The following is a 22,656-nucleotide window of genomic DNA, read 5'->3' on the forward strand; positions in this document are numbered from 1 at the left end:
CAGAACAGAGAGGCAGAGCTAACAAAAGAACACAAAAGAACAGGACACAATAACAACTAGGACAGAGGAATTAGCACACAACAAATCAAGAGAGAACACGGAGGAGCAAAAATAGTAGCGCCCCTAGTGGGCTGATGGGACAATTGCCACATTTACAGCTATTTCAAAATGTGGTAGCCAGAGTTCTGACAGAACTTAAAAAGAGATCACATTTCTGACACATACCTGTGTCACATTTCAAAATCACATGTGACTCAAATTACCAATTAGCACTGAGGAAACACAGGAAGTGACAACATAAACCAAATCAAGAGGAACATGGAGAAACAAAACAAGAGCCCCTCATGTGGAGCAAAGGGCAGATTACCACAATTTCAGCCAGCAACTGTCTATTGGAGACACACAGGTCTGAGTCTTATCAAGTCATTTGCACACACACAGTTATTTAGACAAAGGTACTGCAGAAACAGGTTGTCATAGTTTAGCGTTAGTAATGAAACTGACTATATTACTAGATAGTAGAGCCATACCATCCACGTGGGTGGATGCTGTCTCTTCTCATAAGTCCATAACAGAGTCAATAAATTGATATTATTTTGTTAAACTCTACTGTGATTTTGTCTAAAGTCCAAAATGTTTTTTTTCATGTTCAGAACTGTGAACTGTTGAACAATGGTGGTTTTTGTGTTCATCTATAGTTCCAGGGTGAATCTGGAGTTCAAACAAAGCTCATACAAAATAAAAAGGTTAAGAATAAGAGGTAAGAAAAACAATAAAGCCAAAAACAACAGAATGACAGCTAATCAAGTATAGAAGGCTCTCCATCAAAACATTAACATTTCTCCATCACTTGCGATGTTTATGAAGTCTCTCCTTGTTTCATTAGTGGTAAGGACTGAAGAGCATCATAATGGCAAAATTTCACAGTGTCATGCAAAAACTTTGTTTTGATATGAGCAAAAAGAATTACAGCTTTACTATGCATTCCAATGAGTTTATTTAGTAAAGGTCTCCTCCATAAACAGCAAAAACAGTAACAAACCTTGAAAATGCTAAATGTCCACTAGATATGAGCATAACAAGGGTTTGAAAAAAATAAAAAAAGCATGACTTCAAATACCTACATTTTCTTGTTCTTATTATCAAAAAATAAATAGGTCTATATCTCTTGACAGTAAGAGTGAAAGCAAAAAACAAGGGTGGCACAGATTTGAGCAGTCTGGTGTCTGGTAATGAATTAAAAGTTAAAATGTCACACAGGCAATGATAGGCAATACAGTGTAATGCAATAATGCATCTGAATATTAAAGAAACATGTTTGTTTCAGTTTATTGTCAACTTTAGACATCAAGACACCGTAAAGATACTGTTAAATCTTTTTCCATTTGATATGTGCATCACATACCAAAAAATACTAAAAACAATGACCTCTTTCATAAATTATATATGATTTGGGAAAATAGAAGTAGAGCATGCAACTATAAAAAGCTTTGAAATATACACTGATTTATTTCACAGATACACAGAACAGATGTATCACTTTTCATAAAAAGATGAGCTGTTACGTAGAGCAATCCAAATAGAATAGTGGTTCTATAACAAAAGTAAAATATACAACTATAGTTAATATTCAGTTACATGTGTAACCCAACTGTGCACAACACTTCATACATTAATCTATGTATTTCCGATCATCTTTCTGGTTACATAAAAGAGTAACATAGCATAATGAATGATGACTGACAGGTTTTGAATATTCCATAAGTCCCTCAAATGATTTTCAAAAAAAATGCTATTTCAAGCTACAACTTGTGTGATCAGTGCACTGCAATACTGAACATATGTCACAAAGTAGGAGAGTATATTAAATGGAGATCTTTTCAAATGTTTTGGACAAAGTGACAGGTGAATGATAACAATACAGATAGGTATAGGGGATAGTTTAAATATAGATCCATGGTTTATTTACAAGTTGTGAATATGAATTACAGGGAATTAATGGGAAGAACAAGAGCCATCTCAGCCTCATTTTTCACAGGTCTCAATGGGACATGTCTAAATTGTATGCCACATGCAGTGTAGAGATGCACCGATACTGTCCCTATTGTTAAAACTAATCTTCTAAACATATGCATATCATATCATATGTCTGGATAAGTGAGTTATACACATTGAATTCAAGTGTTAAAATAATTCTGTGACATAATGCCCAGTCCTACCCTTATATTAAAATGATGACTAATACCAGCTTCAGTATGGGTGCATTTTTCATATGAGCACATACTGCGAGTCCAAAAGAAAAGTGAAGGTGATGGCAGCCAATAGATGGTGCTGATGAAAAATCATTTTGTAGATTCACCTTTCTATCAATGTCAACAGCTACAAATAATGATTCTCCTGTAATGCTCTAATGACTTAATGTTCTTCTATAAGCAGCGGGTTCTGGGGGATAGAACAGAAAAGAAACACAGTTACTATAAATAAAGCTGGTAGCAGTATTAGTCATACTGTTGAGCTGAATTGAGTTAAATGTAAAGTTATGTGAATAACTGAACTGTTAGACAAACAACCCTTCATTGCATTACACACAGAGGTCAGAGACACTTTGTATGCACAAATAAATACCCCTTTTCTTCCTTGATGTGGAGGCGAAAAGCTGTCACACAACTTTCATGCAACTTTACCTGAGGATCTTTACCAGCACACTTTAAACTTCTGCACTCTTAATACAATTCTGAATGCTTTATGCCACATTTCCTTATAATTAAATTTTACCCTTTTTACTTGAAACGTGTAAAAGTACCCCCCAAGTACTAACAGATTTTATAGAGCATAACATGCAAGTGAAGAATTTGTGGATTTCTGATTCCAAATTACCCTAATAGGTAATAGGTAACAAGTAATGCACTAGAACTTGTAAGATAGTACAGCCTTTACAATTCCTAAAGTTTTAATTATATGTTACTGTTGTTAGGACAATACCACACTATGTTTTGGTTCAAAGGGGTATTGCACCAAACTAAGATAATGTGACACAATTTAAAAAGTCTCTCTTACCAAGCCTATACCTTATTACCCCTTCCCCCCTTGTGTAGATCGGATCATAAACTGGGTCATGTTCGGCCTGTGTACAAACCCCTTGTACACAGGCAACCACAAGTCTCCTGCACAGTGAGTTCATGAAACCGAAGCAGCTCTGAAAGACTGTTTTGCGACAAATGTGTGGGAGGAGCTGTGAAATTTACACGGGGAGGAAATCAACTCTTTAACAGACTGCATAACAGAAAATATTATATATATTATATATTATTATATATTATGTATGTCTTCTGTGTGAGGAACATTGTACACAACAGGACTGTATGGTGCTTCTTCAACAATAAGCCATGGATTACTCCTGATATAAAGACTCTCCTAAAGCAAAAGAAGTTGAGAGCCATGCAGGATCAAAGAGATGGGAAAAGAAAATCAAGGAAGGAAAGACTACAGCCACCCACTACAGCCTCTACCTAGTTCAAACCTCCCATCTCAATTCCCACTGGGAGTCTTTCCAGTGACACCTCCCACTGCACGGTCAGCCCCCTTCCTTCTTACCACCTCACACCGCCCCTCACAAAGTCTCAGGTGCGGAAGGAGCTCAGAAAAAACAAGGCAAGGAAGGTAGCGGGCTTGGATGGCATCGGCTCCAGGCTACTAAAACATGCTATCTAAGCCTGAAGCAGGGGAAGGTACTACAGCAATGGAAGGCACCCTATATGGTACGGGTACCATAGACATCTTGCCCAAAAGTCTTCAATGACTACAGACCAGTGGCATAACCTCTCATCTGATGAAGATGATGGAGAGCACTCTCCCATCTTCGTCCTCTGGTCAGACAGTCAATGGACCCGCTGGCTACCAGCCAGATGCTGCCATCTTCCTTCTGAATAAAGCTCTTTCACACCTGGACAAGGCTGGGAGCTCTGAGAGAGTCATGACTTCTCCAGTGCTCTTAACACCATCCAGCCTATGCTATTGAGGGATAATTTGGTGCACATGGGAGTAGACCAACATCTGTCTTTGTGGATATTGGGTTGCCTCTGAAACCGACTGTGTCACGATCGCACAGATGAGGACCCACATGCACAGCACGACACAGCTTGGAAAGTGATAGGGAAGGTTTTATTCCAGGTATGCGGGTTCAACGAGGACAGGCAGAGACGGCGTCAGGGACAGGCAAGGTTCATACACAAGAGAGATTACAATACCGGAATCGTCGAGCGTCAGATCGTGGTCAGGCAGGCAAGGTCAGCAACAGGCAGAACAGAAGACCAGGGCAGACAAATGCAAGGAGTTGATTACTGATACAAAACAGGTGAGTGTAATGAGGACCGGGAGTGAAGCGGGAACTGCTGTGGTGTGATAAGAAACGGAAGTGCTTACAAAATAAAACCGGAAACTGGGATCAAAAACAGAAAAGTCCTTTCAAAATAAAACCAAGAACGAAAACCTGACAGTACCCCTCCCTCTAGGGCGGATTCCAGACGACCAAAAAAGAAAAGGAAAAACGAGCAGGGCGGGCGGAGGGAGGACCGGCGGAGGGCAAGAACCAAAAACAACCCGCATGGAACACCGACAGGGCGGGCGGAGGGCGGACTGGGGGAGGGCAAAACGGGAACCCCCATCAAAACAAAACTCACGCCCGAACTCGACAGACCAGAGGTCCTACCGGAAAAAACAAAACAAGAACGGGTCTCATAATCAGTAAACCAACATAAATGTCCACAAGACAAGAACAAAGTCCACGACCAGGAAAACACAGAGTCCAGGGAGTCCCTCACGGAGGGTGGGGACGCGGCGAGATCCTGCTCAGCCGCCGCTGAGGCAGGGGGGCACACCCAGTGCCCTTGGGCTGGGCCAGCGTCCACGGGAACCCCCCCGAACGGCGATGTCCTCCTGGCGGACGCTGATCCAGGAGGCTGAGGAGTCGAGGCGGACGGCGCCGCAGGAGGCAGTGCCATCCAAGCAGCAGGATGCGTCGAGGGCGAGGCCACCCGTCCGGCAGCAGAGACAGAGATGAGGCAGGAACCAGAGGCAAAGACAGACGTGGAGACGAGGCCGGAGCCGGGCCGCCAGGAACCGATGCAGGTGCGGCCGGAGCCGGGCCGCCAGGAACCGATGCAGGTGCGGCCGGAGCCGGGCCGCCAGGAACCGATGCAGGTGCGGCCGGAGCCGGGCTGCCAGGAACCGAAGCAGGTGCGGCCGGAGCCGGGCCGCCAGGAACCGAAGCAGGTGCGGCCGGAGCCGGGCCGCCAGGAACCGAAGCAGGTGCGGCCGGAGCCGGGCCGCCAGGAACCGCAGCGGGAGCTGCGACGGGAACCCCCTGGAGGTCGGCAGGAACTACGACGGGCGCGACCCCCTCCTGGAGGTCGGCAGGGACTGCAGCTGGCGCGACCCCCTCCTGGAGGTCGGCAGGGACTGCAGCTGGCGCGACCCCCTCCTGGAGGTCCGCAGGGACTGCAGCTGGCGCGACCCCCTCCTGGAGGTCCGCAGGGACTGCAGCTGGCGCGACCCCCTCCTGGAGGTCCGCAGGGACTGCAGCTGGCGCGACCTCCTCCTGGAGGTCCGCAGGAACTGCAGCTGGCGCGACCTCCTCCTGGAGGCCCGCAGGAACTGCAGCTGGCGCGACCTCCTCCTGGAGGTCCGCAGGAACTTCAGCTGGCGCGACCTCCTCCTGGAGGTCCGCAGGAACTGCAGCTGGCGCGACCCCCTCCTGGAGGTCCGCAGGAGCTGCAGCTGGCGCGACCCCCTCCTGGAGGTCCGCAGGAACTGCAGCAGGAACTGCAGCCGGCGTCGCCTTCTCCTGGAGGCCGGCGGGAGCTGTAGCAGGAACTGCCGCCGGCGCCGCCTCCTCCTGGAGGCCGGCGGGGGCTGTGGCTCCGAGGGTAACAGGGACACGAACGGCATCTTTGCGGGAGCCGACAGGAACGGGAACAGGGACTGGAACGGCAGCGACATGACCGACAGGAACAGGGACTGGAACGGCCGCAACATGGCCGACAGGAACAGGGACTGGAACGGCCGCAACATGGCCGACAGGAACAGGGACTGGAACGGCCGCAACATGGCCGACAGGGACTGGAACAGGAACTGGAACGGCCTCAACATGGCCGACAGGGACTGGAACAGGAACTGGAACGACCTCCACTTGGCCGACAGGGACTGGAACGACCTCCACTTGGCCGACAGGGACTGGAACGACCTCCACTTGGCCGACAGGGACTGGAACGACCTCTACTTGGCCGACAGGGACTGGAACGACCTCTACTTGGACGACAGGAACAGGAACGGCCTCAACATGGCCGACAGGAACAGGAACGGCCTCAACATGGCCGACAGGAACAGGAACGGCCTCAACATGGCCGACAGGAACAGGGTACACGATATACGGCCGCACAGGATCAATGAACTGGACTATGACGAGGTACACACAAACAACGATCTGGCAGAGAACTAATATGGCAGGTGGTGGTTAAATGCAAGGAGTTGATTACTGATACAAAACAGGTGAGTGTAATGAGGACCGGGAGTGAAGCGGGAACTGCTGTGGTGTGATAAGAAACGGAAGTGCTTACAAAATAGAACCGGAAACTGGGATCAAAAACAGAAAAGTCCTTTCAAAATAAAACCAAGAACGAAAACCTGACAGACTGCAGTATTTGAAGGCTCTCAGCTGTGAGTCTGACATGATTGTCTGCAACACGGGGGCTCCGCAGGGACCGGTTCTGGTTCCATTTCTGTTCACTGTGTACACTTCAGACTTCATGTCCAACTCAGGATCCAGTCATCTGCAAAAGTTCTCAGACGACTCTGCCATAATTGGCCTGATCACAGATCACAGGGACAAAGAATACAGAGACCTGAGTCACAGCTTGTCAGCGGAACCACCTTCAGATTAACAAAGAAGTAAGGCGCTAACAGTGGACTTCTGCAGGCACTCAGATTGCACCACTAGTGAACATCCAGGGATGGGACATAAAGAGTAGACTCTTGTAAATATCTGGGTGTTCACTTGAATAATAAGCTGGACTGATCACACAACAAGGATCAAATAGGGAGAGAGCACACTCTTCCTGTTGAGGAGGCTGAGGTCTTGCATGGTGCATGCATGGTGCAGAGTGCATGGAACACTAAAGACTTTTTATGACTGTGGTGACTTTTGCAGACAGAAAACAACACTTAAGAGTGATACGTCTTCACTTGCCGGCCAAATGAAATAACGGTAGGCTGCACAACTATTTTGTACGGAAAAATATTATAAAGGACTCAAAACACCACGACCCACAAACTAGGTGTATTTCATTTATTTATAAACAAACACAAACAGACAAGTAAGTGTAACGTGAAAAAAATTACATAAGGCTCACTAATAAAAGCACAAACTAAGACTACTAAACATGTAATATGTAGCATAACGCAAGAACAACAAAGCACAGTAGAAATCAGCAAGCAAGGTCATGCAATCACGATGGCACAAACACTGCACAAGACACCACATGGCGTAACTTACGGCACGAACGAACCAACGCAGTACTTCTTTTTCTGTGTTCTGTAACAACGGCAGGCAATCTTAACAGTGGATTACCGCCCCCCTAGCACAATATCTTGACTCTTATTAACGATCCCAGTTGTGTGTAAAAGCCACAACAACACACTAAAACCTCTTCCCTCGCCCCAATTAACAATATATTTTCCATATTAACTTCCTTCACCCCAGCTTGTTTCATATCTCTTATCAACAGCACCTTCTCTCTATTTTATTTCCCATATTCCACAATAACATGCTCTACTCCCTCCATCTCCCTCTCTATCAAATGCAACATGACTTGACCTCTCCTTCCGCTTCCAACTGATCCTCCACGCTCCCCCACCTTCTCTTGAATTTTATTCAACTTCCTGCCTTTTACATTCTTTTTCCAACTCCTCATTTGATTTCTCCAGAATCTTTGTCCACATTATGCTTTTTCTGTGATGCCCACATGTCCTGGAACCCACAACAACACTCACTTCCTCTCACTACTCCCAGATATTAACTCCAATTCCTCAGAGAATAAATCCTGGTGATACCTTGAATTTTCAGTACTAATACTTTGTAATGCTTCTATTGAGTCGATGCAAATAAGTATTTTCTTATTCCCATTCCACTTTCCACCCATCTGAATACCATCAATATCGCAAACAACTCTACAGTAAACACATTTATATGATCAGATATTCTGACACCTATTTCCATCCAAAATCTATGTACAGCATATGTACAGCAACCCCTGCACCAGTTCTCCCTGATTTTGGATTTTTAGACTCATCAGTAAACACTAAATCAGTCTTTATATTTTGATTCCACTATGTTACGAAACCGATCAACCATGTTCACATTTTCATTCTCCCTTTTCCTCCTCCCCAGATCAAAATCTCCCACTCAGTTCTTCCACTCTACAAAAACGAATATCGGAAATATAGCTGTTCACATCCACCTCCCTGTCTCCTACTCCCAAGCTCCTTGCCCATTCCCACCCTTTCCACCCAAAACTAATTACTCCTCCCCTCCTCTCCCCGTCCAACTCCCTCTTTTATGAATACTTGCCATTTTTCCCTCTAACAAACAGGAACTTAAATACCAAACTAAACAGGTGCACATAATGGAACTAATTACGAGACAGGACCAACAGGAAGCGACGTCACAATCAAGGAATCACAAAAATAAACAAAGACGTCACTGTATCAAAACAAAATAAGACATGAGCGCCCTCTGGCAGCGTCCTTTAATCCTTTAGATAGAGGTCATTTTTTCTCATTTGGTTTCCTGAAAACAGTATGGTACCCCATAATTAGTGAGAGCAATAGCACTATTCTTATCTTTCTTCTTTATTTTTATTCTTCTACTTTTTATTGGGGGAGCAGAGCAACAGGTTGGGTCTCAGCTGGGCTGCTGCAGACTCACCATTACAGGTAGAACACACCTGTGAGTTCAATGACACCAAATTGAGACCTATGAGAGTGATGAAAGTGCTCATAATCAGCTTGCAATAAAAATTAAGCAATTTTGTGCCATGACTCTGGTGATATAAAATAAACAAAGATCTTAACAAAGCCTTAGTTAACTACACTACCACTCAAACCCACGTTCTTCAGTGATTTTTTGTAATTTTCTTATTTTGTATTTATAATGAAAACATAGAAATAACAAATGTAGAATATCGTAGTGTGAACAACTTAGAATATATATTGTAACTCATGATTTTTCAAATATGAGTTTGTAGCTACAGTTCGTGACACATTGATTTCACACAAGGTACAAGGTAGTCACTAGAATGGTTTTCAATTGAAACACTGTCAAGAGTTTATGAAATTTCTTGCTTTATTACTATGATTTAGACCATCAATTTCCTTGTGCAGAGTCAACAACTCTATTGGTGTTACCACAGCTCAAGAAAATGCAATAAAGTAGTGTAATGTACAAAGGGGAAAAAAGTATTTAGTCAGCCATCAATTGTGAAGTTCTCCCACTTAAAATGATGACAGAGGTCTGGAATTTTCAGTATAGGTACACTTTGAAAGACAGAATGTGGAAAAGAAAATCCAGGAAATTACACTGTATAATTTTTAAGGAATTTATTTATAAATTCCTGAGTAAATTAAGTATTTGGTCACCTACAAACGAACAAGATTTCTGGCTCTTACAAACCTGTAACAACTTCTTTAAGAAGATCTTCTGTCCTCCTCTTTTTACCTGTATTAATGGCACCTGTTTGAACTCTTTATAAAAGACTCCAAACTCCATCATGGCCAAGACCAAAGAGCTGTCAAACACCAGGAGCGAATCCACAATACAGTAGGCAACTTTGGCGTGAACAAATCAACTGTGGGAGTAATTATCACAAAATGGAAGACATACAAGGTCATTGATAATCTCCCTTGGTCTAGGGCTCCACGCAAGACTTCATCCCGTGGGGTCAAACTGATCATGAGAATGGTGAGCAAAAATCCCAGAACACACCTGATGAATGACCTGCAGAGAGCTGGGACCAAAGCAACAAAGGTTACCATCAGTAACACACTACGCCGACAGGAAATCAAATCCTACAGTGCCAGACTTGTGCCCCTGCCTAAGCCAGCACATGTCCAGGCTTGTAAAGTTTGCCCGTGCAACCTTTGACCTCTGTCATTGTCAACAAAGGTTATATTACACAGTATTGCATTGAACTTTGGTTATTGACCAAATACTTATTTAATGCAGGAATTTATAAATAAATCGCTTTAAAAATCCTACAATGTGATTTCTGTATTTTTCCCCACATTCTGTCTTTCAAAGTGTATCTATGATTAAAATTACATAACTCTGTCATCATTTTAATCAGGAGAACTTGCACAATCGATAGCTGACTAAATACTTTTTTGCCCATTGTAAATAACTACACGCAGCTTGTTTGATTTTGGTGGTTGGCAATCCCAACATACCATTATTGATATAAATTATAAGAAGACCAGAAGACCACAATCTTTTCTTTCTGACCACTAATTAATAAACACAGCCTTTTCCCACTTGGTGTTAGCCAGTTGAGCATAATTTTTCAAAAATTCTGTAGGTATCAGATAAAAAGGAATCATGTATAATTGTACTGTAAGTACAAAACTGCTTGTGATTGTGCAGTTATGAATCCCACCTTACTGTCAGTGGTATTCTGGATGATGTTGTTGCTGGGGTCTCCTCCCTCTGAGCTGCTCTTTTGGTTGTTGTCTTTCTCATCCTTGTCCCGTTCATGCTCTGAAATCCTTGACAGCTTAAGAGATTTCTTAAGACAAACATACAGAACATTCATTGAGTGGCGTATATTCTATCTACTGTATCAAAACATTATGTAATAAACAGGGCTGGCCCTTCCTGTAATGGAATTTTTTCGAATTACTGGCTTTCAAGGAATATGTACTTCTTGCTGGCTTTTTTAGACGTGGAAACCTACCTTGATGTTTGTAGCCGTATATGTTATGTTTGTACTGTAACTTGCCTAGCAACAGCTTAGTGGTTATGTGACCAAGGGTAGAAGATACTGCATAAGAGTGTAAATAAAGAAGTATCCTCAGAACTACATCATGCTGGGTCCGTACCCTGGCAAAGCCTCCGTAAGTCCAGTGTGAACCACGGTTTGAATATGCATAGATTATTTGGTTTGAATGCACAAGATGAATGTGTAAGATGACTCTGGTGGTCAGAATGAAGCTGGAACCCAGAAAGAAGACCAAGTGGTGGAAGTTGAAAAATGAAGAAATTTGTGAGGAATTTAAGCAGAAGTTGACACGGGTTCTGGGTGGTCAGAAAGAGCTACCAGATCACTGGGAAATTACAATTCTGTAATAATTAACTTGTATACACACAAAAGCTCATGTCTCTCACTGCAGCTTCAAAAACCTTCCAGACAATGCAGTCAAAACAGCCCTGTAGCTCCAGTTTGGACTCCTCTATCCACTTTTTTACCATCCTGACCACAACTTTAGAGGTTTTTGATTTCTCCCTGTAAGTCGGGATGAGGTGACAGAGGCCCAGTGCTGCACGGGAGACAGAGCGATAGGCATCCTTTAACACAGTGTAGCAGTGGTCGAATGTGTTCATACACCTGGTGGGACACTTTAAGTGCTGTCTGTATCTGGGCTTATAGCTCAGGTTTGCTTTGATGCATGATAATGAGCTGGGAGTCTGGGTTCTGTTCTCACTGAGCCAGGTTTCAGTGAAGCCCTAACAGAGCCCTGAAATTTGTTTTTGTAATATTTTTTATTAACTGCTTTGGTTGAATTACTTCAAATTAATTCCTATTGGTTCCAGACTGTTTTCTTTTCTTGACTTTATCAGAAGCACAGCTATTACTGAGGACAAGCAGCTGACTCAGGACCTACAGTTGTAACAGTTAAGAGTATCAGCTTCTACTATGATTTTTTGCCATTTGTTTCACATTCTCACTGCATTTTCAACTGTGTCACAGTGTGTATTACATGTTTTTGGCCTGTAGGTGGCAATCGGCTCACACTCCTGAAAAGCTGTCATAGAGCTTATTATATAAGCCAATGTGCAACACCAAGAGCTGAAGGTGTGAATGGAGTAGTGGTTAATGTGTATAACATAACGAGTCTCAGTGGGAGCAGTTAATTTCTGAAAAACAGTGTTGGTATCATAATAATTATTTGGCCCAGGAGACAATATCACACGACTAATAGAGATGGCTCATCAGCATTATTTAATGCATGTATCCCTAACAGTGCAAAGTGTAATACAACATAACTACAACTCCCAGAATGCTCTTCTGGTCGCAAGAGGCAGACATGCCATATCAAACAGAAGTTAGGAGGTTAAGGAGGAAAAGTACTGAACAGATGTTTCGCGCTGTGTGAGGAAATATGTCCTTTTATGCAAAGTAAAGACAGAGCAGAGCTTCGGTTAGAGCTGGCTTTCTGTTTACAATATTATGAGACAACTCGATAAGCTGAAACATCAGCTTCAGTGACATGGGTGTGTCATTACCTACAGGTCCACTGCATTAAGGGCTTTTAAAACTGAATTATTATGGTGGGAGAATCTGATGCTGCATGAAAATCTGAATAATTTTCCTGGCCTGCAAAATGTGAACACAGATTTCTACCACCGTGATCCCATGTGCACCATGAAGAACCACTTCTACTCAATGTTTCTGCTCACACCCCCTTCCCACCACACAGGCACATTAATATGACAATGTAACTCACTCGGACAGTGAGCCGCCAAGAATATTTGGTGCTTATTTGGTGGAGTGTTTACAGTAAAGGTGACGTGTCGGGCCCAAGAAAAATGTAATTTAACTTCAAACTCAAAACAAATGTATTCTTGTTCCACTTTATTTTAAATTCAAAATTCAAATTTACCAGACTGGTCCAACAAAGGTTGGAGACCCCCTGCTTTTAATCTTTTTTAACCAAACTAATTAAAGATTATAAAAAACAGTAGAACATGGTTTCTAATGCGTCACTAATTTGGGCAGGTTAGATAGTTCCTCCATCGCCACTCTCCCGTCCAAGATGATTAGTTAGTAGAGGGCGCAAAACCATGATCTCGCCTAGGGCGCAAACTTGGCCAGGGCTGGCCCTGATTGGGAGGAATATTGCATGTTGTTTAATATGAATCTTGCACTGGTTTGCACAAATGTCGCACAGAATAGTTATTGCATATGGTATAGATATATAAATATAAATAATGCACAGATTTTGCACAATATTGCAAAGAGTAGATTTCTATATAAACCACTGATCCAGTGGGTGAGTTAATGTAGCGGGAGGTAGTTAACAGTTCTGATTGAATAGTCTGATAGCGGATCAGGAGGTAGTTCTCCTGGCACCAGTCCACAAAGTCTTGAGTGAGTCTCCTTTGCATCATCATCATCGGTGATCAGTCCAACAATCACAGAGTCATCAGAGGAAAACACAGCTGTCCATGTTGTGTCTGAAGTCTGAGCCCTGTTTGTGAGGTAAAACATAATCCACTCCGTCAGATGGAGGTCTTTTGGAGTGAGGGGGCCACTCCTGAAGGCCTTCTATGACTCCGTGGTGGCCTCAGCCATCCAGTACGGTGTGGTCTGCTGGAGCAGCAGCATCGCAGTGACGGACAGGAAGAGAGTGGACAGGGTCATCAAGAAGTCCAGCTCTGTCCTGGGCTGCACTCTGCACACGGTGCAGACAGTGGGTGATAGAAGGGTCCTGGATAAACTGACATCTATTCTGGACCATGACTCTCACCCACTGCAGGACACGCTCTCTGCTCTGGAGAGCAGCTTTAGCGACTGCTCCACCCTCACAGTGTAAAGGAGAGGTTTGGCAGATCTTTCCTCCCTGCTGCTATCAGACTGTACAAACAGCACTGTTAATTACCTCCCGTTCCATAACTCATCCACTGCATCAGTGGTTATGTTGAAGAATTTCTTCTGTGCAATATTTGTGTAAACCTATGCCATATTTATATAATATGCAATAATCCTTCCCATGACTTCATACTCACTCTGCTCAGATGTATAAAGTTGTACTGGGCCACCTCAACTTAACTTTACTTCGAATGCTTTATTTTTTAACTCTGTATTGTGCTTTTTTGTGCTGTTGTGGGACCCAATTTCTCCACTGCGTGGCAGTTAAAGGTATTCTTAAATTATTATATTCATATTATTTCTATTAATATCTGGATTTTTCTTTTGGACGACGTGGTTTTTGGATCTAAAGGTATTTATGTTTATTCCTTAGCACTAAATATTAGCAGACCTCCGAAGTCTTGCCATAGCCAGTAAGAGCCCCTATCTTATTTAGTGTTTAAACTGCAGACGATTTAGACAAACTAATAGGTGATCCTGCACCCACACACACACATTCCTCCATAGCAGCACCACATTCCTTTGGATGCGCCACGTGCAGTGCGTAATGGGGTCCAGTTGCTTGGCAACAGTGGTTGCTAAGTGAAAAGCTAGGATGCATGCAACTTTTTCAACCTGCTTCCATTTACAGCACTGATGGCTTTTGCACTTATACTTTTACTGTGGCAATGCTTGGCTCTGCAGCAGTGGAGGGATGGAAAGCCCTTTTCCACCTTTTAAAAATAATGCTAAGGTCAACTAAAGAATGACTTCATTCAAAAATACAGTACACTGTTTATTAAAACCTATGTTGAAATAAGGTTTTGGATGAATGAGTTTTCAGAAACTATTTTAAGGTTTTTAAATTACTTTATAGCTAGTACAGGTACTATTATACCTGCAGTCTCCTTGCTCATGTGAAATAATGTACCTTGGAGGTGGCTGTCTTTTTCCGTTTAGATGCAGGCTTTTCTCCTTTCGGCTTTTCCTTCTCATCTTCTTCACCGGCAGAGTCACCCTCTTCTCCTTCGCTACTACCATCAGCAGCATTACCACCCTCTTCTGTTTCTGATGAACTCTGTTGCTGAACGGTCTGTGTGGAAAATGCTCAATTTGTTTGCAAAACCAAAGGCAGAGAACACTAGTTCCATAAAACTGAGCCAGCTGCAATACTAAATAAATAAATAAATAAATTAAAATACTATTTAATTAATAATTAATAAATAATCATAATGATTTTTTTATATAACGTGCTTGGAATTTTAATTGTTTGCTTTGGCAAAGCTATAATTTCTGTGTCTTTGCTCTGCTGTTCTCTTGCTCTATCTTCACACTTAATACATAATTTTGACTGACCTGATAGCCTGTGAACTTAACTCCAGGGTTGTTCTCGATCTCCCACAGGCCCTCGTTGAAACCTTTCCTCTTGTTGGATTTGCCAAATTTGTCTTTATACTCCTTGTAAGGTAGAAGATCCTTTGGACCTAAGAATGCACTAAGGAAGAGGAAGAGACATATACTATTACTAAAAATCAACATTACCTCATGATAGTTCAAACAAATACTGTAGTGTTTGAGCCTATTCATTAAATGATTGTTATACATAGTAAATCTCATTTTTATTTGCAGGAGATTTGCTGAAGATAGAACTCCAGTCCAATCCTTGCATAGTTGAAAGGGTAAAGTAATCTACTGTATAAAGCTGGTAAGATTTTGATTCCATCTTCACTTAACTCAACTCAAATTCTGACTTTAGAAGCTGAGATTGTCAAATATGTAAATTTCATCAACTCCTGTTTATGATTGACAAATGTCAGTGCAAAAAACATTTAACACTCTAAATTTTAGCTCAAACTGCATTTTAAAATGAAACTTTTGCCAGTAGCAGCTCATTTCAGCTGCCACTTCTGAACATCAATTCTGTAAGTGACTTGTCATTTACAGTATCTGTATCTAGCCAAAGATAGTTGAGAGAGATAAAACTCTCTTTATTTTTTTAATCAAAATAAATTAGCAAAAAAACATAATAATTTTTTCTAATATTTGGATTAAGCTTTTGAAAATGTGACAAAGAATTTTATTTTAGAAATTTAGTGCAGGTATGTTTAAAAGTTAGATGTTTGAAGGATGGCCTTTAACGGACGTCTATTTAACGGGTTAACAATAACGACTGTAAGAGTATAGACAAATGTCTGTTTTCAAACTGCAAATGCTTAACACAAAATTGTTCTTCCTGCTTACTGTGATGTACTAACACAGAAACAATAATTTGTTGACAGTGCAATATTTCACTTTTTGTGTAAAATTCATTTTACGTTGTCTTGTCACCACTGGACTAACTAAATGTGATATGAACACATGCCCTTTAAAATGCAAGGCCATTTAAATCCACTTTTGTAAGTGTAGTTTTCTCTTAATCAATGCGTTGTCGGTGTTGCACCATGTCATGTAAAAATTTAATTGACAGTGATCTGTGGAAGTGCAAAGACAATTAGATGTGGTACAGAGAACTTTTTCACAATTTTTACATTGTCAGGTATTACAAATTGAAACATTGAAAACTGGTGGATGTGCAGATGCACAAAACGATAACTAAAACATGCTTAGAAGAAGTTGTTTAAACTGGACACCTATATTTGGAAAGCATCTCGCGTTTTGTGAATGGAAAGGTATTAATTTACCATGTACATTTAGCAAGTTATTTTATTAAATGAAAGGTCACATGATAACATAGTAACAATATGATATACAGCAGAATTGCATTTATACTTACAGTAGGTTATTTGAGAGCGAACGAGAGAGAGCAAAAATGGAAAATTAATACTATGTAAATAATTATATCTGAAAAGTTCTGGTTGTTAGATTTATTATTTAGTTGAAATACAATATAACATACAACAAATACTTTAATGTAACTACTCTATAGATGTTAAGGAATTAGCCAATGTTTTAGTTAGTTGATGCATGGACTTTATATGCTTTACTAAGTATTTCACTGCTGTTATTAATAATAAACCTTTAACTCATCCCAAGCAGAGAAAGCTTCATTGTCAGCAAGGCTGAAACGAAAAAGGTGCAACTGCATCATAATTCCTCAACATGTATGTATTTGTATTTGTGTTAGTATCAATGTGGCAGCTGATTTCCTCTCTTGGTGTAAGTGAAAGGCTTCACAGTCCTGTCACATAGTTTTAAAAAGTTGCCTACGTTTCATGGGTCCCAAAGAAGAAGATGGGATACTTGTTGGCAGGTGGTTTGACAGCACCTTCTGGAAGTTCATCAATCTGAAGCACAGAAGGAAAGGAGACACTCTAAATGAATAATTGTCATATAATCATGCTAATGCTAAAGTGTTTTCATGCTGCCAGTCAGATGACTACATCTAATATGAGCAAAGCAACAAAGCCACCACACAAATACTGTACGTTAAAGCACAGTCAAAATGCCAGATGTCCATGGCGTTAGTTATTTGTAAAAGTCCACCGCATATCTGTAATTCCACATGATAGTCCGTGATTTTCACCGCTGAAAGACAGACCTCAACTGTTACTACACTATCATTTACAACAGATAAGATGTATTTTAATCGTGGTATTAAAACAGAGACGGCACGGGTTACCTGAGGTCAAGTCCTGGCTCATCCGTTCACTGCTGACACGTATTTCAATAGTGTTTACATTAATGTTATAACATGAGAAACTATCCCCTGACCTAAGGACCAGCGTGTGAGCAACGTGTTTAAACGAAGTCAAATAAATATTTTTTTCACTCATTGTGGAAAAGGTAGCGGTTATATTTTTACTCTGTCCAAGCAAACGTTTTGGTCGTCCGCGGCTAAAATGCGCGGATTTAAACGTGTCTGTGGAGGCGGCATCCCTCTGTTCACCAGCGAAGCAGCGGCCGTATTGTGTAAATCAACCCCGCCTCTGTGCGCTACCAGCGCGGCCGCATCGCAGACTCACCCTCGCGGGCCAGTGCGGGTATCCCTTCATCTTGGCGAAAACCAAATCTCCTGCCTTGTATTCTCGCGGCCGTGGTCGAGCCATGTCGCTGAATGTAAACGGAGGTTTGATGTGACTTTATAATGCTTCGCAGATGTCCCCGGGGCCCTCAAAGCAACGCCAAATTATCGACCATCAGTGTTTTTATATCAAGACTGCAGTTTACACGGATATAAATAATAAATAAAACGGAGCCTGGAAGGGATATCCTCTTACGTACAAAATCAGGTGTAAAAACGTATCGAGAATTGCCCAAGTTGCGCTGTACCTGTTAAAAAACGCAAAGTTGGAAAAAAATACTTCCGGTCTTTGAAATAAAAGCAACATAGACGTGCTTTTGATATTTTTTTACTTGTATTATAATAAAATAATTGTCTTCATCATAACGTTATTTAGGACAAAAAGATGGAGTAAAAAAGCATTTCCTAAAAAACGCAATTTGATTAGGTTACTTCTGAAATTATTCTTTCTTTATTCTTGGAATATAATTTATTCTGAATTGCTGAAAGTTCAAATCAATTCAGTTTTTATATAGCGCCAATTCTAGAACCCGTTGGGAAAGATGACAGGACAGGCAGATGATGAACTTGATTGGTTCTTAACCTGAAAACTAGGTTCACATCCTTTGTGCCCAAACCAAACTAGCATTGAGTATCTCCCATCATTTCCACAGTATTGTGCAGAATTATTGTTCTATAACTCAAATATTAAAGTTTGCTTTCAATTGCAGATTGATCCCAGGGTAATTGAATTCATGGATGGTGACATGCTGGCCACCTACATTCCTTTATATGGGGATAGAATAGCAGTTTAAATGTTGTGCACTGATCGAGTGGTCCTCAAAAATCAAAGAAACAGTAATTCCTCAAAAACTGAGAAGAAAAATTGGCATTAATCTAGGATCCAAGGATTCTGATTAGGAAACCGAAACCTTGTCTGTCAAACATGGAAAACACCATCTCAGAAATAACAAGATGGCAAAGAAAAAGGTAAATTTAACTTGGAAGAAGAAAGTGTGATGGATGAAAATGTGACATTAAAAGAATTTTACCCATTGTTAAAATGGGTGTGTTAAAAATTTACTTGTGCACAAAATTCTCTAAATCTTGTACATTTCAGGTAAACTATTACAATGACAAGTTGATGACACTTTGCCTTTTTTCAGTGACAGAGATGCAGTGCTTATTGATATCAGTCCCTCAAGCACATGTCCCCTTAATCAGCCAACAACAGAAACCTGCAGTATCACTCACTCAGCCTTGGTCACCACTCCTACCAGAAATGCTGAAGTTTCAACCTCAAGCTACAGCACTAATATTCCCTTTACATACAGTCCATCTACCACAAACACGCAGCGTTCTACACCCTGCTCTTTTGAGCACTATCCCAAACACACCTCAACCGGACATGTCCTACCGTTCCCAACCTTCTTCATTGACCACTGAACCTACAACATACAACAACCTGCAGCGGAGAGACTTTGAAAGAGTTAACCTTAAACTTAACAAAACATCTGGATGAGATCATAATCCAAATTTAAAGATCCACAATTATTAAACTGCTTCTTAAAATTCAGCTTCATTGATAAAAAGTGTTCAGATGCACATGGTGTTTCCAGAGATTTACTTTGCATTTTGGATGCAATGAATTAGAATAGAATAGAATAGAATAGAATAGAATAGAATAGAATAGAATAGAATAGAATAAAATAGAATAGATTGTGTAGAATGTGTCGTGTGTGTGGAGATGTTTACATTCTTCCACCTGTATCACCTGTTTCTCGCTATCAGAGAGGAAGAGCAGTACTGAGAGACAAAGAGAAATAACTCCTCGTATTTGGTTTTGGGTGGTCAGATGGGAGCCAGTTGTCAGGCACAGACAACTATGAATCATACTCAGTCAGATACATAAACCTGTCATGTTAACAAAAACGAGATGAATTGCACACATAAGAACATTCTGTAATCTAATTGTTCTTATATGACACATCCACACATCCACACTAGTCATCTCATAACCCCATCTGACTGTTCGCAAAAAAATCGTTATAACTTTGTCTCGCTTCACTTCAGCAAAACCATGTTTTTGTCTGAGTTAATCTTCATTAATTGTGCTATGAACATATGGAAGCTAGAAGTTGCTGAGGCCTCTATTTACAGAGATATTCATCCTGAAAGTTAATTTTCTTCAGACAGAACTTCACTTTTTTATGATTCATAAACATCGCATCAGTAACACTTATACTGATTTTTACACCTCATATCACAGCACACAAGTGTCCCTCACATTAATGCATTGCAATTCATATCATAAATTATGATAAATTAATTAGAATGTGAATATACCATTCTTCCAGAGGACCCTAGAAAACAGGCATTGGGTCATAGGAGCAGAATTTCCCTGTGTGTCAGTTTTAACAAAAAGTACATTATTACTATACATTACTGTACGCCATTCACGGGGATCCATGTCTGCTTCAAAAGCAACAGATTTGTGTCTGAAAAATATGTCTTTATAACGAGAAAATAATCTCATTATTACGGGAAAACATCTCAAATATTATCTCGGTAAGAAAAGTAAAAAAGTAAATCTTTTTTTCTTGTGGTGGCATTAATATGTTAGTGTAGCAATGTGAATTGGATTAAAACTTTTTTTTATTTTGAATTTTATTCTAGATTTTACAGGGAGCCGATGCAAAGAAGCTGATGTCGGAGAAACATGATCTCTCTTGAAGTCCAGTCACAACTGTGTCTGCAGCAGTTTGAATTAGATGGAGGTTACAATATACTGGGACATCCTGCAGTATGTACTGTATAGGAAATTGCTGAAACATGTAAAGCAGGGGTGTCAAACTGATGCCATCAAGGGCCGCTGCTGGTTTTGCAACTCTCCTTGCCCCAGCTACTGATTACAGGTGTGTTCAGTCAATGAAAAGCTGGAAAAGCCAACTGATAGACCTGATCAAGGTAATCAGCAGAAAGAGTTGAAAAACCAGGAGGGACAGTGGCCCTTGAGGACTGGAACTTGACAGCTGTGGTCTAAAGCATAGGTTCAAGCAGTTGACATGACAAAATGGCAAACACTAAATAAAATCATTTCATGATTTTATTTTAAATGGGTTTTGGGGAAGTATGAATGATTTACTAATCAGTGAAATAGTATTATTAAATAAAATTATAATTATTATAGTTATAATTAACCAGCCACATGGAGATGAGACACATCAATGTGGCCACATGTTTGTAAATAGATTTATTTATATGGCCACAAGGGGGCAGTTCCCCACATGAGACGTCACGGTTCTTCTTTACGCTTATAAATGCAACCACAGGGAAGGCAGCATCGTTGTCTTTCTCATCCTTTTCCAAACTTTTTTACAGGTTAGTAATGCCAAAAGAATGGCAGATTTAAACCTCACTGGGTCCAAGTGATGGTACCTTTGTTTTTAATAAAGTTGTTTATAGTCTGTATGATGGTTTGGTTCAAAATATTATGATTTTTAAAGCGACAGTATGATATTTCTTCATTTTTCATCTTGCAACACTGCCAGAATGTGAATTATGACATCAGGGGAAGTGGATCTATTGATATCATGCAATGGTAAAGGACGCATACAGCTCCACTCCTCTGGCTGAAAGCAGACAGCAATGATAATCTGCTTCAGCATCACTGTAAACCAGGGGGGGAGGAGGGCACAGGTGGGTAGGTGGGCATTTTATTGTGATTTGAACCATCTGCAGTTATATTACACAGTGAACTGAAATAATGCTTTGAGGGGTACACACAACATAAATTAACCCAACTTATATCTAACTAAGTAAGGTCACTGACATTACCTTATTATCTATTTCCAACATAAAAAAGACAGTACAACGTTTTACTCGTAGTGCAGCAGTGAATAACTGCTGTAGGTCTCTGTCCAAGATGGCACATTTCCAAACCATGTAGCGATGCAGCTACTCCGGATGCGCTCAATAGTCCCCCTATAGAAGATGGTGAGAATCAGCCTTCCCAAGAAGGTGTAGAGAGCTGCTTTTAAGGGTCATGGTTAGGTTAGGTTATTTTTGAGGTTACCCAGGAATATAATGCTGTTGACAATCTCTACAAAGGACCTGTTAATTTTCAGCACAATATGTTCCGTGAAGTGAACATCCATCTCTTTTGTTTTTGGTTTAGGAATTTTTTTTATCCTTACACTAGTCTATTAGCTTCTGCATCTGCACATCCTTCCTACAGTATATGGTGATTCAACATTTTTAGTGATGTGACTCACTACGGTTGTGTCATCAGCAAACTTGAACAGAAGGGAGCTAAGCATACAGCCCTGGGGGCCCAGTGTTTATTGTGGTGGTCCTGGATGTGCGGTTTTCAAATTGCCAATCGGAAAGCACAGGATCTGTTTACAATGGGACTGGGTATTGTCCGATACAAGATCCAGCATGCTCGATGAAAGGAAGCTCAGCCCCAATGATCTTTTCTGCTAACCTGATCACCCGCTGCCAGATGTAATGCTGCCCACATTGCACCATTATGTCTTTTATTGCACAGGACTGTTTTGAGTACTGTTTGTAAACGTTTTACTTTTTATTTTATCACATGCCTTGTGAATTCTCCGAATTCTGTTCATCCATCCATATGTCCATCTATCTAAGGTGTATTATTAGGGGCCTTCCAGCAGATGGTAGCAAGAACCAACCTATAATAGTTACTACAGTTGAAGTCAGAAGAAAGCATGAAGAAAGCTATGTTTCAGGCTAATC

The 22,656-nt window shown here is 41.2% G+C and overlaps 1 protein-coding gene across 4 annotated transcripts; it reads right to left on the reverse strand.

The window, feature by feature from the left end:
• Positions 1-973: 973 nt before the first annotated feature.
• LOC114851764 (hepatoma-derived growth factor-related protein 3-like) lies at positions 974-18,139 on the reverse strand. Of its 4 annotated transcripts, none has more exons than XM_055507207.1 (6): positions 17,858-18,137; positions 17,103-17,179; positions 15,252-15,390; positions 14,827-14,988; positions 10,709-10,832; positions 974-2,442 (listed from the first exon to the last, which is right to left on the reverse strand). In XM_055507207.1, the coding sequence occupies exons 1-6, from the start codon at positions 17,939-17,941 to the stop codon at positions 2,408-2,410; spliced, it is 621 nt and encodes a 206-aa protein (XP_055363182.1). In that variant the 5' UTR covers positions 17,942-18,137; the 3' UTR covers positions 974-2,407. The 4 variants fall into 4 exon arrangements, with proteins under 4 accessions (XP_055363182.1, XP_028999281.1, XP_055363183.1 ...); XM_029143448.3 differs by having other exon boundaries at positions 10,704-10,832; positions 17,858-18,132; XM_055507208.1 differs by lacking the exon at positions 974-2,442 and adding an exon at positions 5,778-6,863 and having other exon boundaries at positions 10,704-10,832.
• Positions 18,140-22,656: the final 4,517 nt, after the last annotated feature.

This window comes from Betta splendens, chromosome 3 (assembly GCF_900634795.4).
Source record: "Betta splendens chromosome 3, fBetSpl5.4, whole genome shotgun sequence".
Classification (NCBI taxonomy): Eukaryota; Metazoa; Chordata; class Actinopteri; order Anabantiformes; family Osphronemidae; genus Betta; species Betta splendens.

Coding starts and splice junctions, on each gene's coding strand:
- LOC114851764 (XM_029143444.3), bottom strand. CDS start 17,941: ATGGCTCGACCACGGCCGCGAGAATACAAGGCAGGAGATTTGGTTTTC. Junction 17,180..17,857: donor ACCCGCACTGGCCCGCGAGG/GTGAGTCTGCGA, acceptor TCTGTGCTTCAG/ATTGATGAACTTCCAGAAGG. Junction 10,833..14,826: donor AAAAGACAGCCACCTCCAAG/GTACATTATTTC, acceptor GTTTGTCTTAAG/AAATCTCTTAAGCTGTCAAG.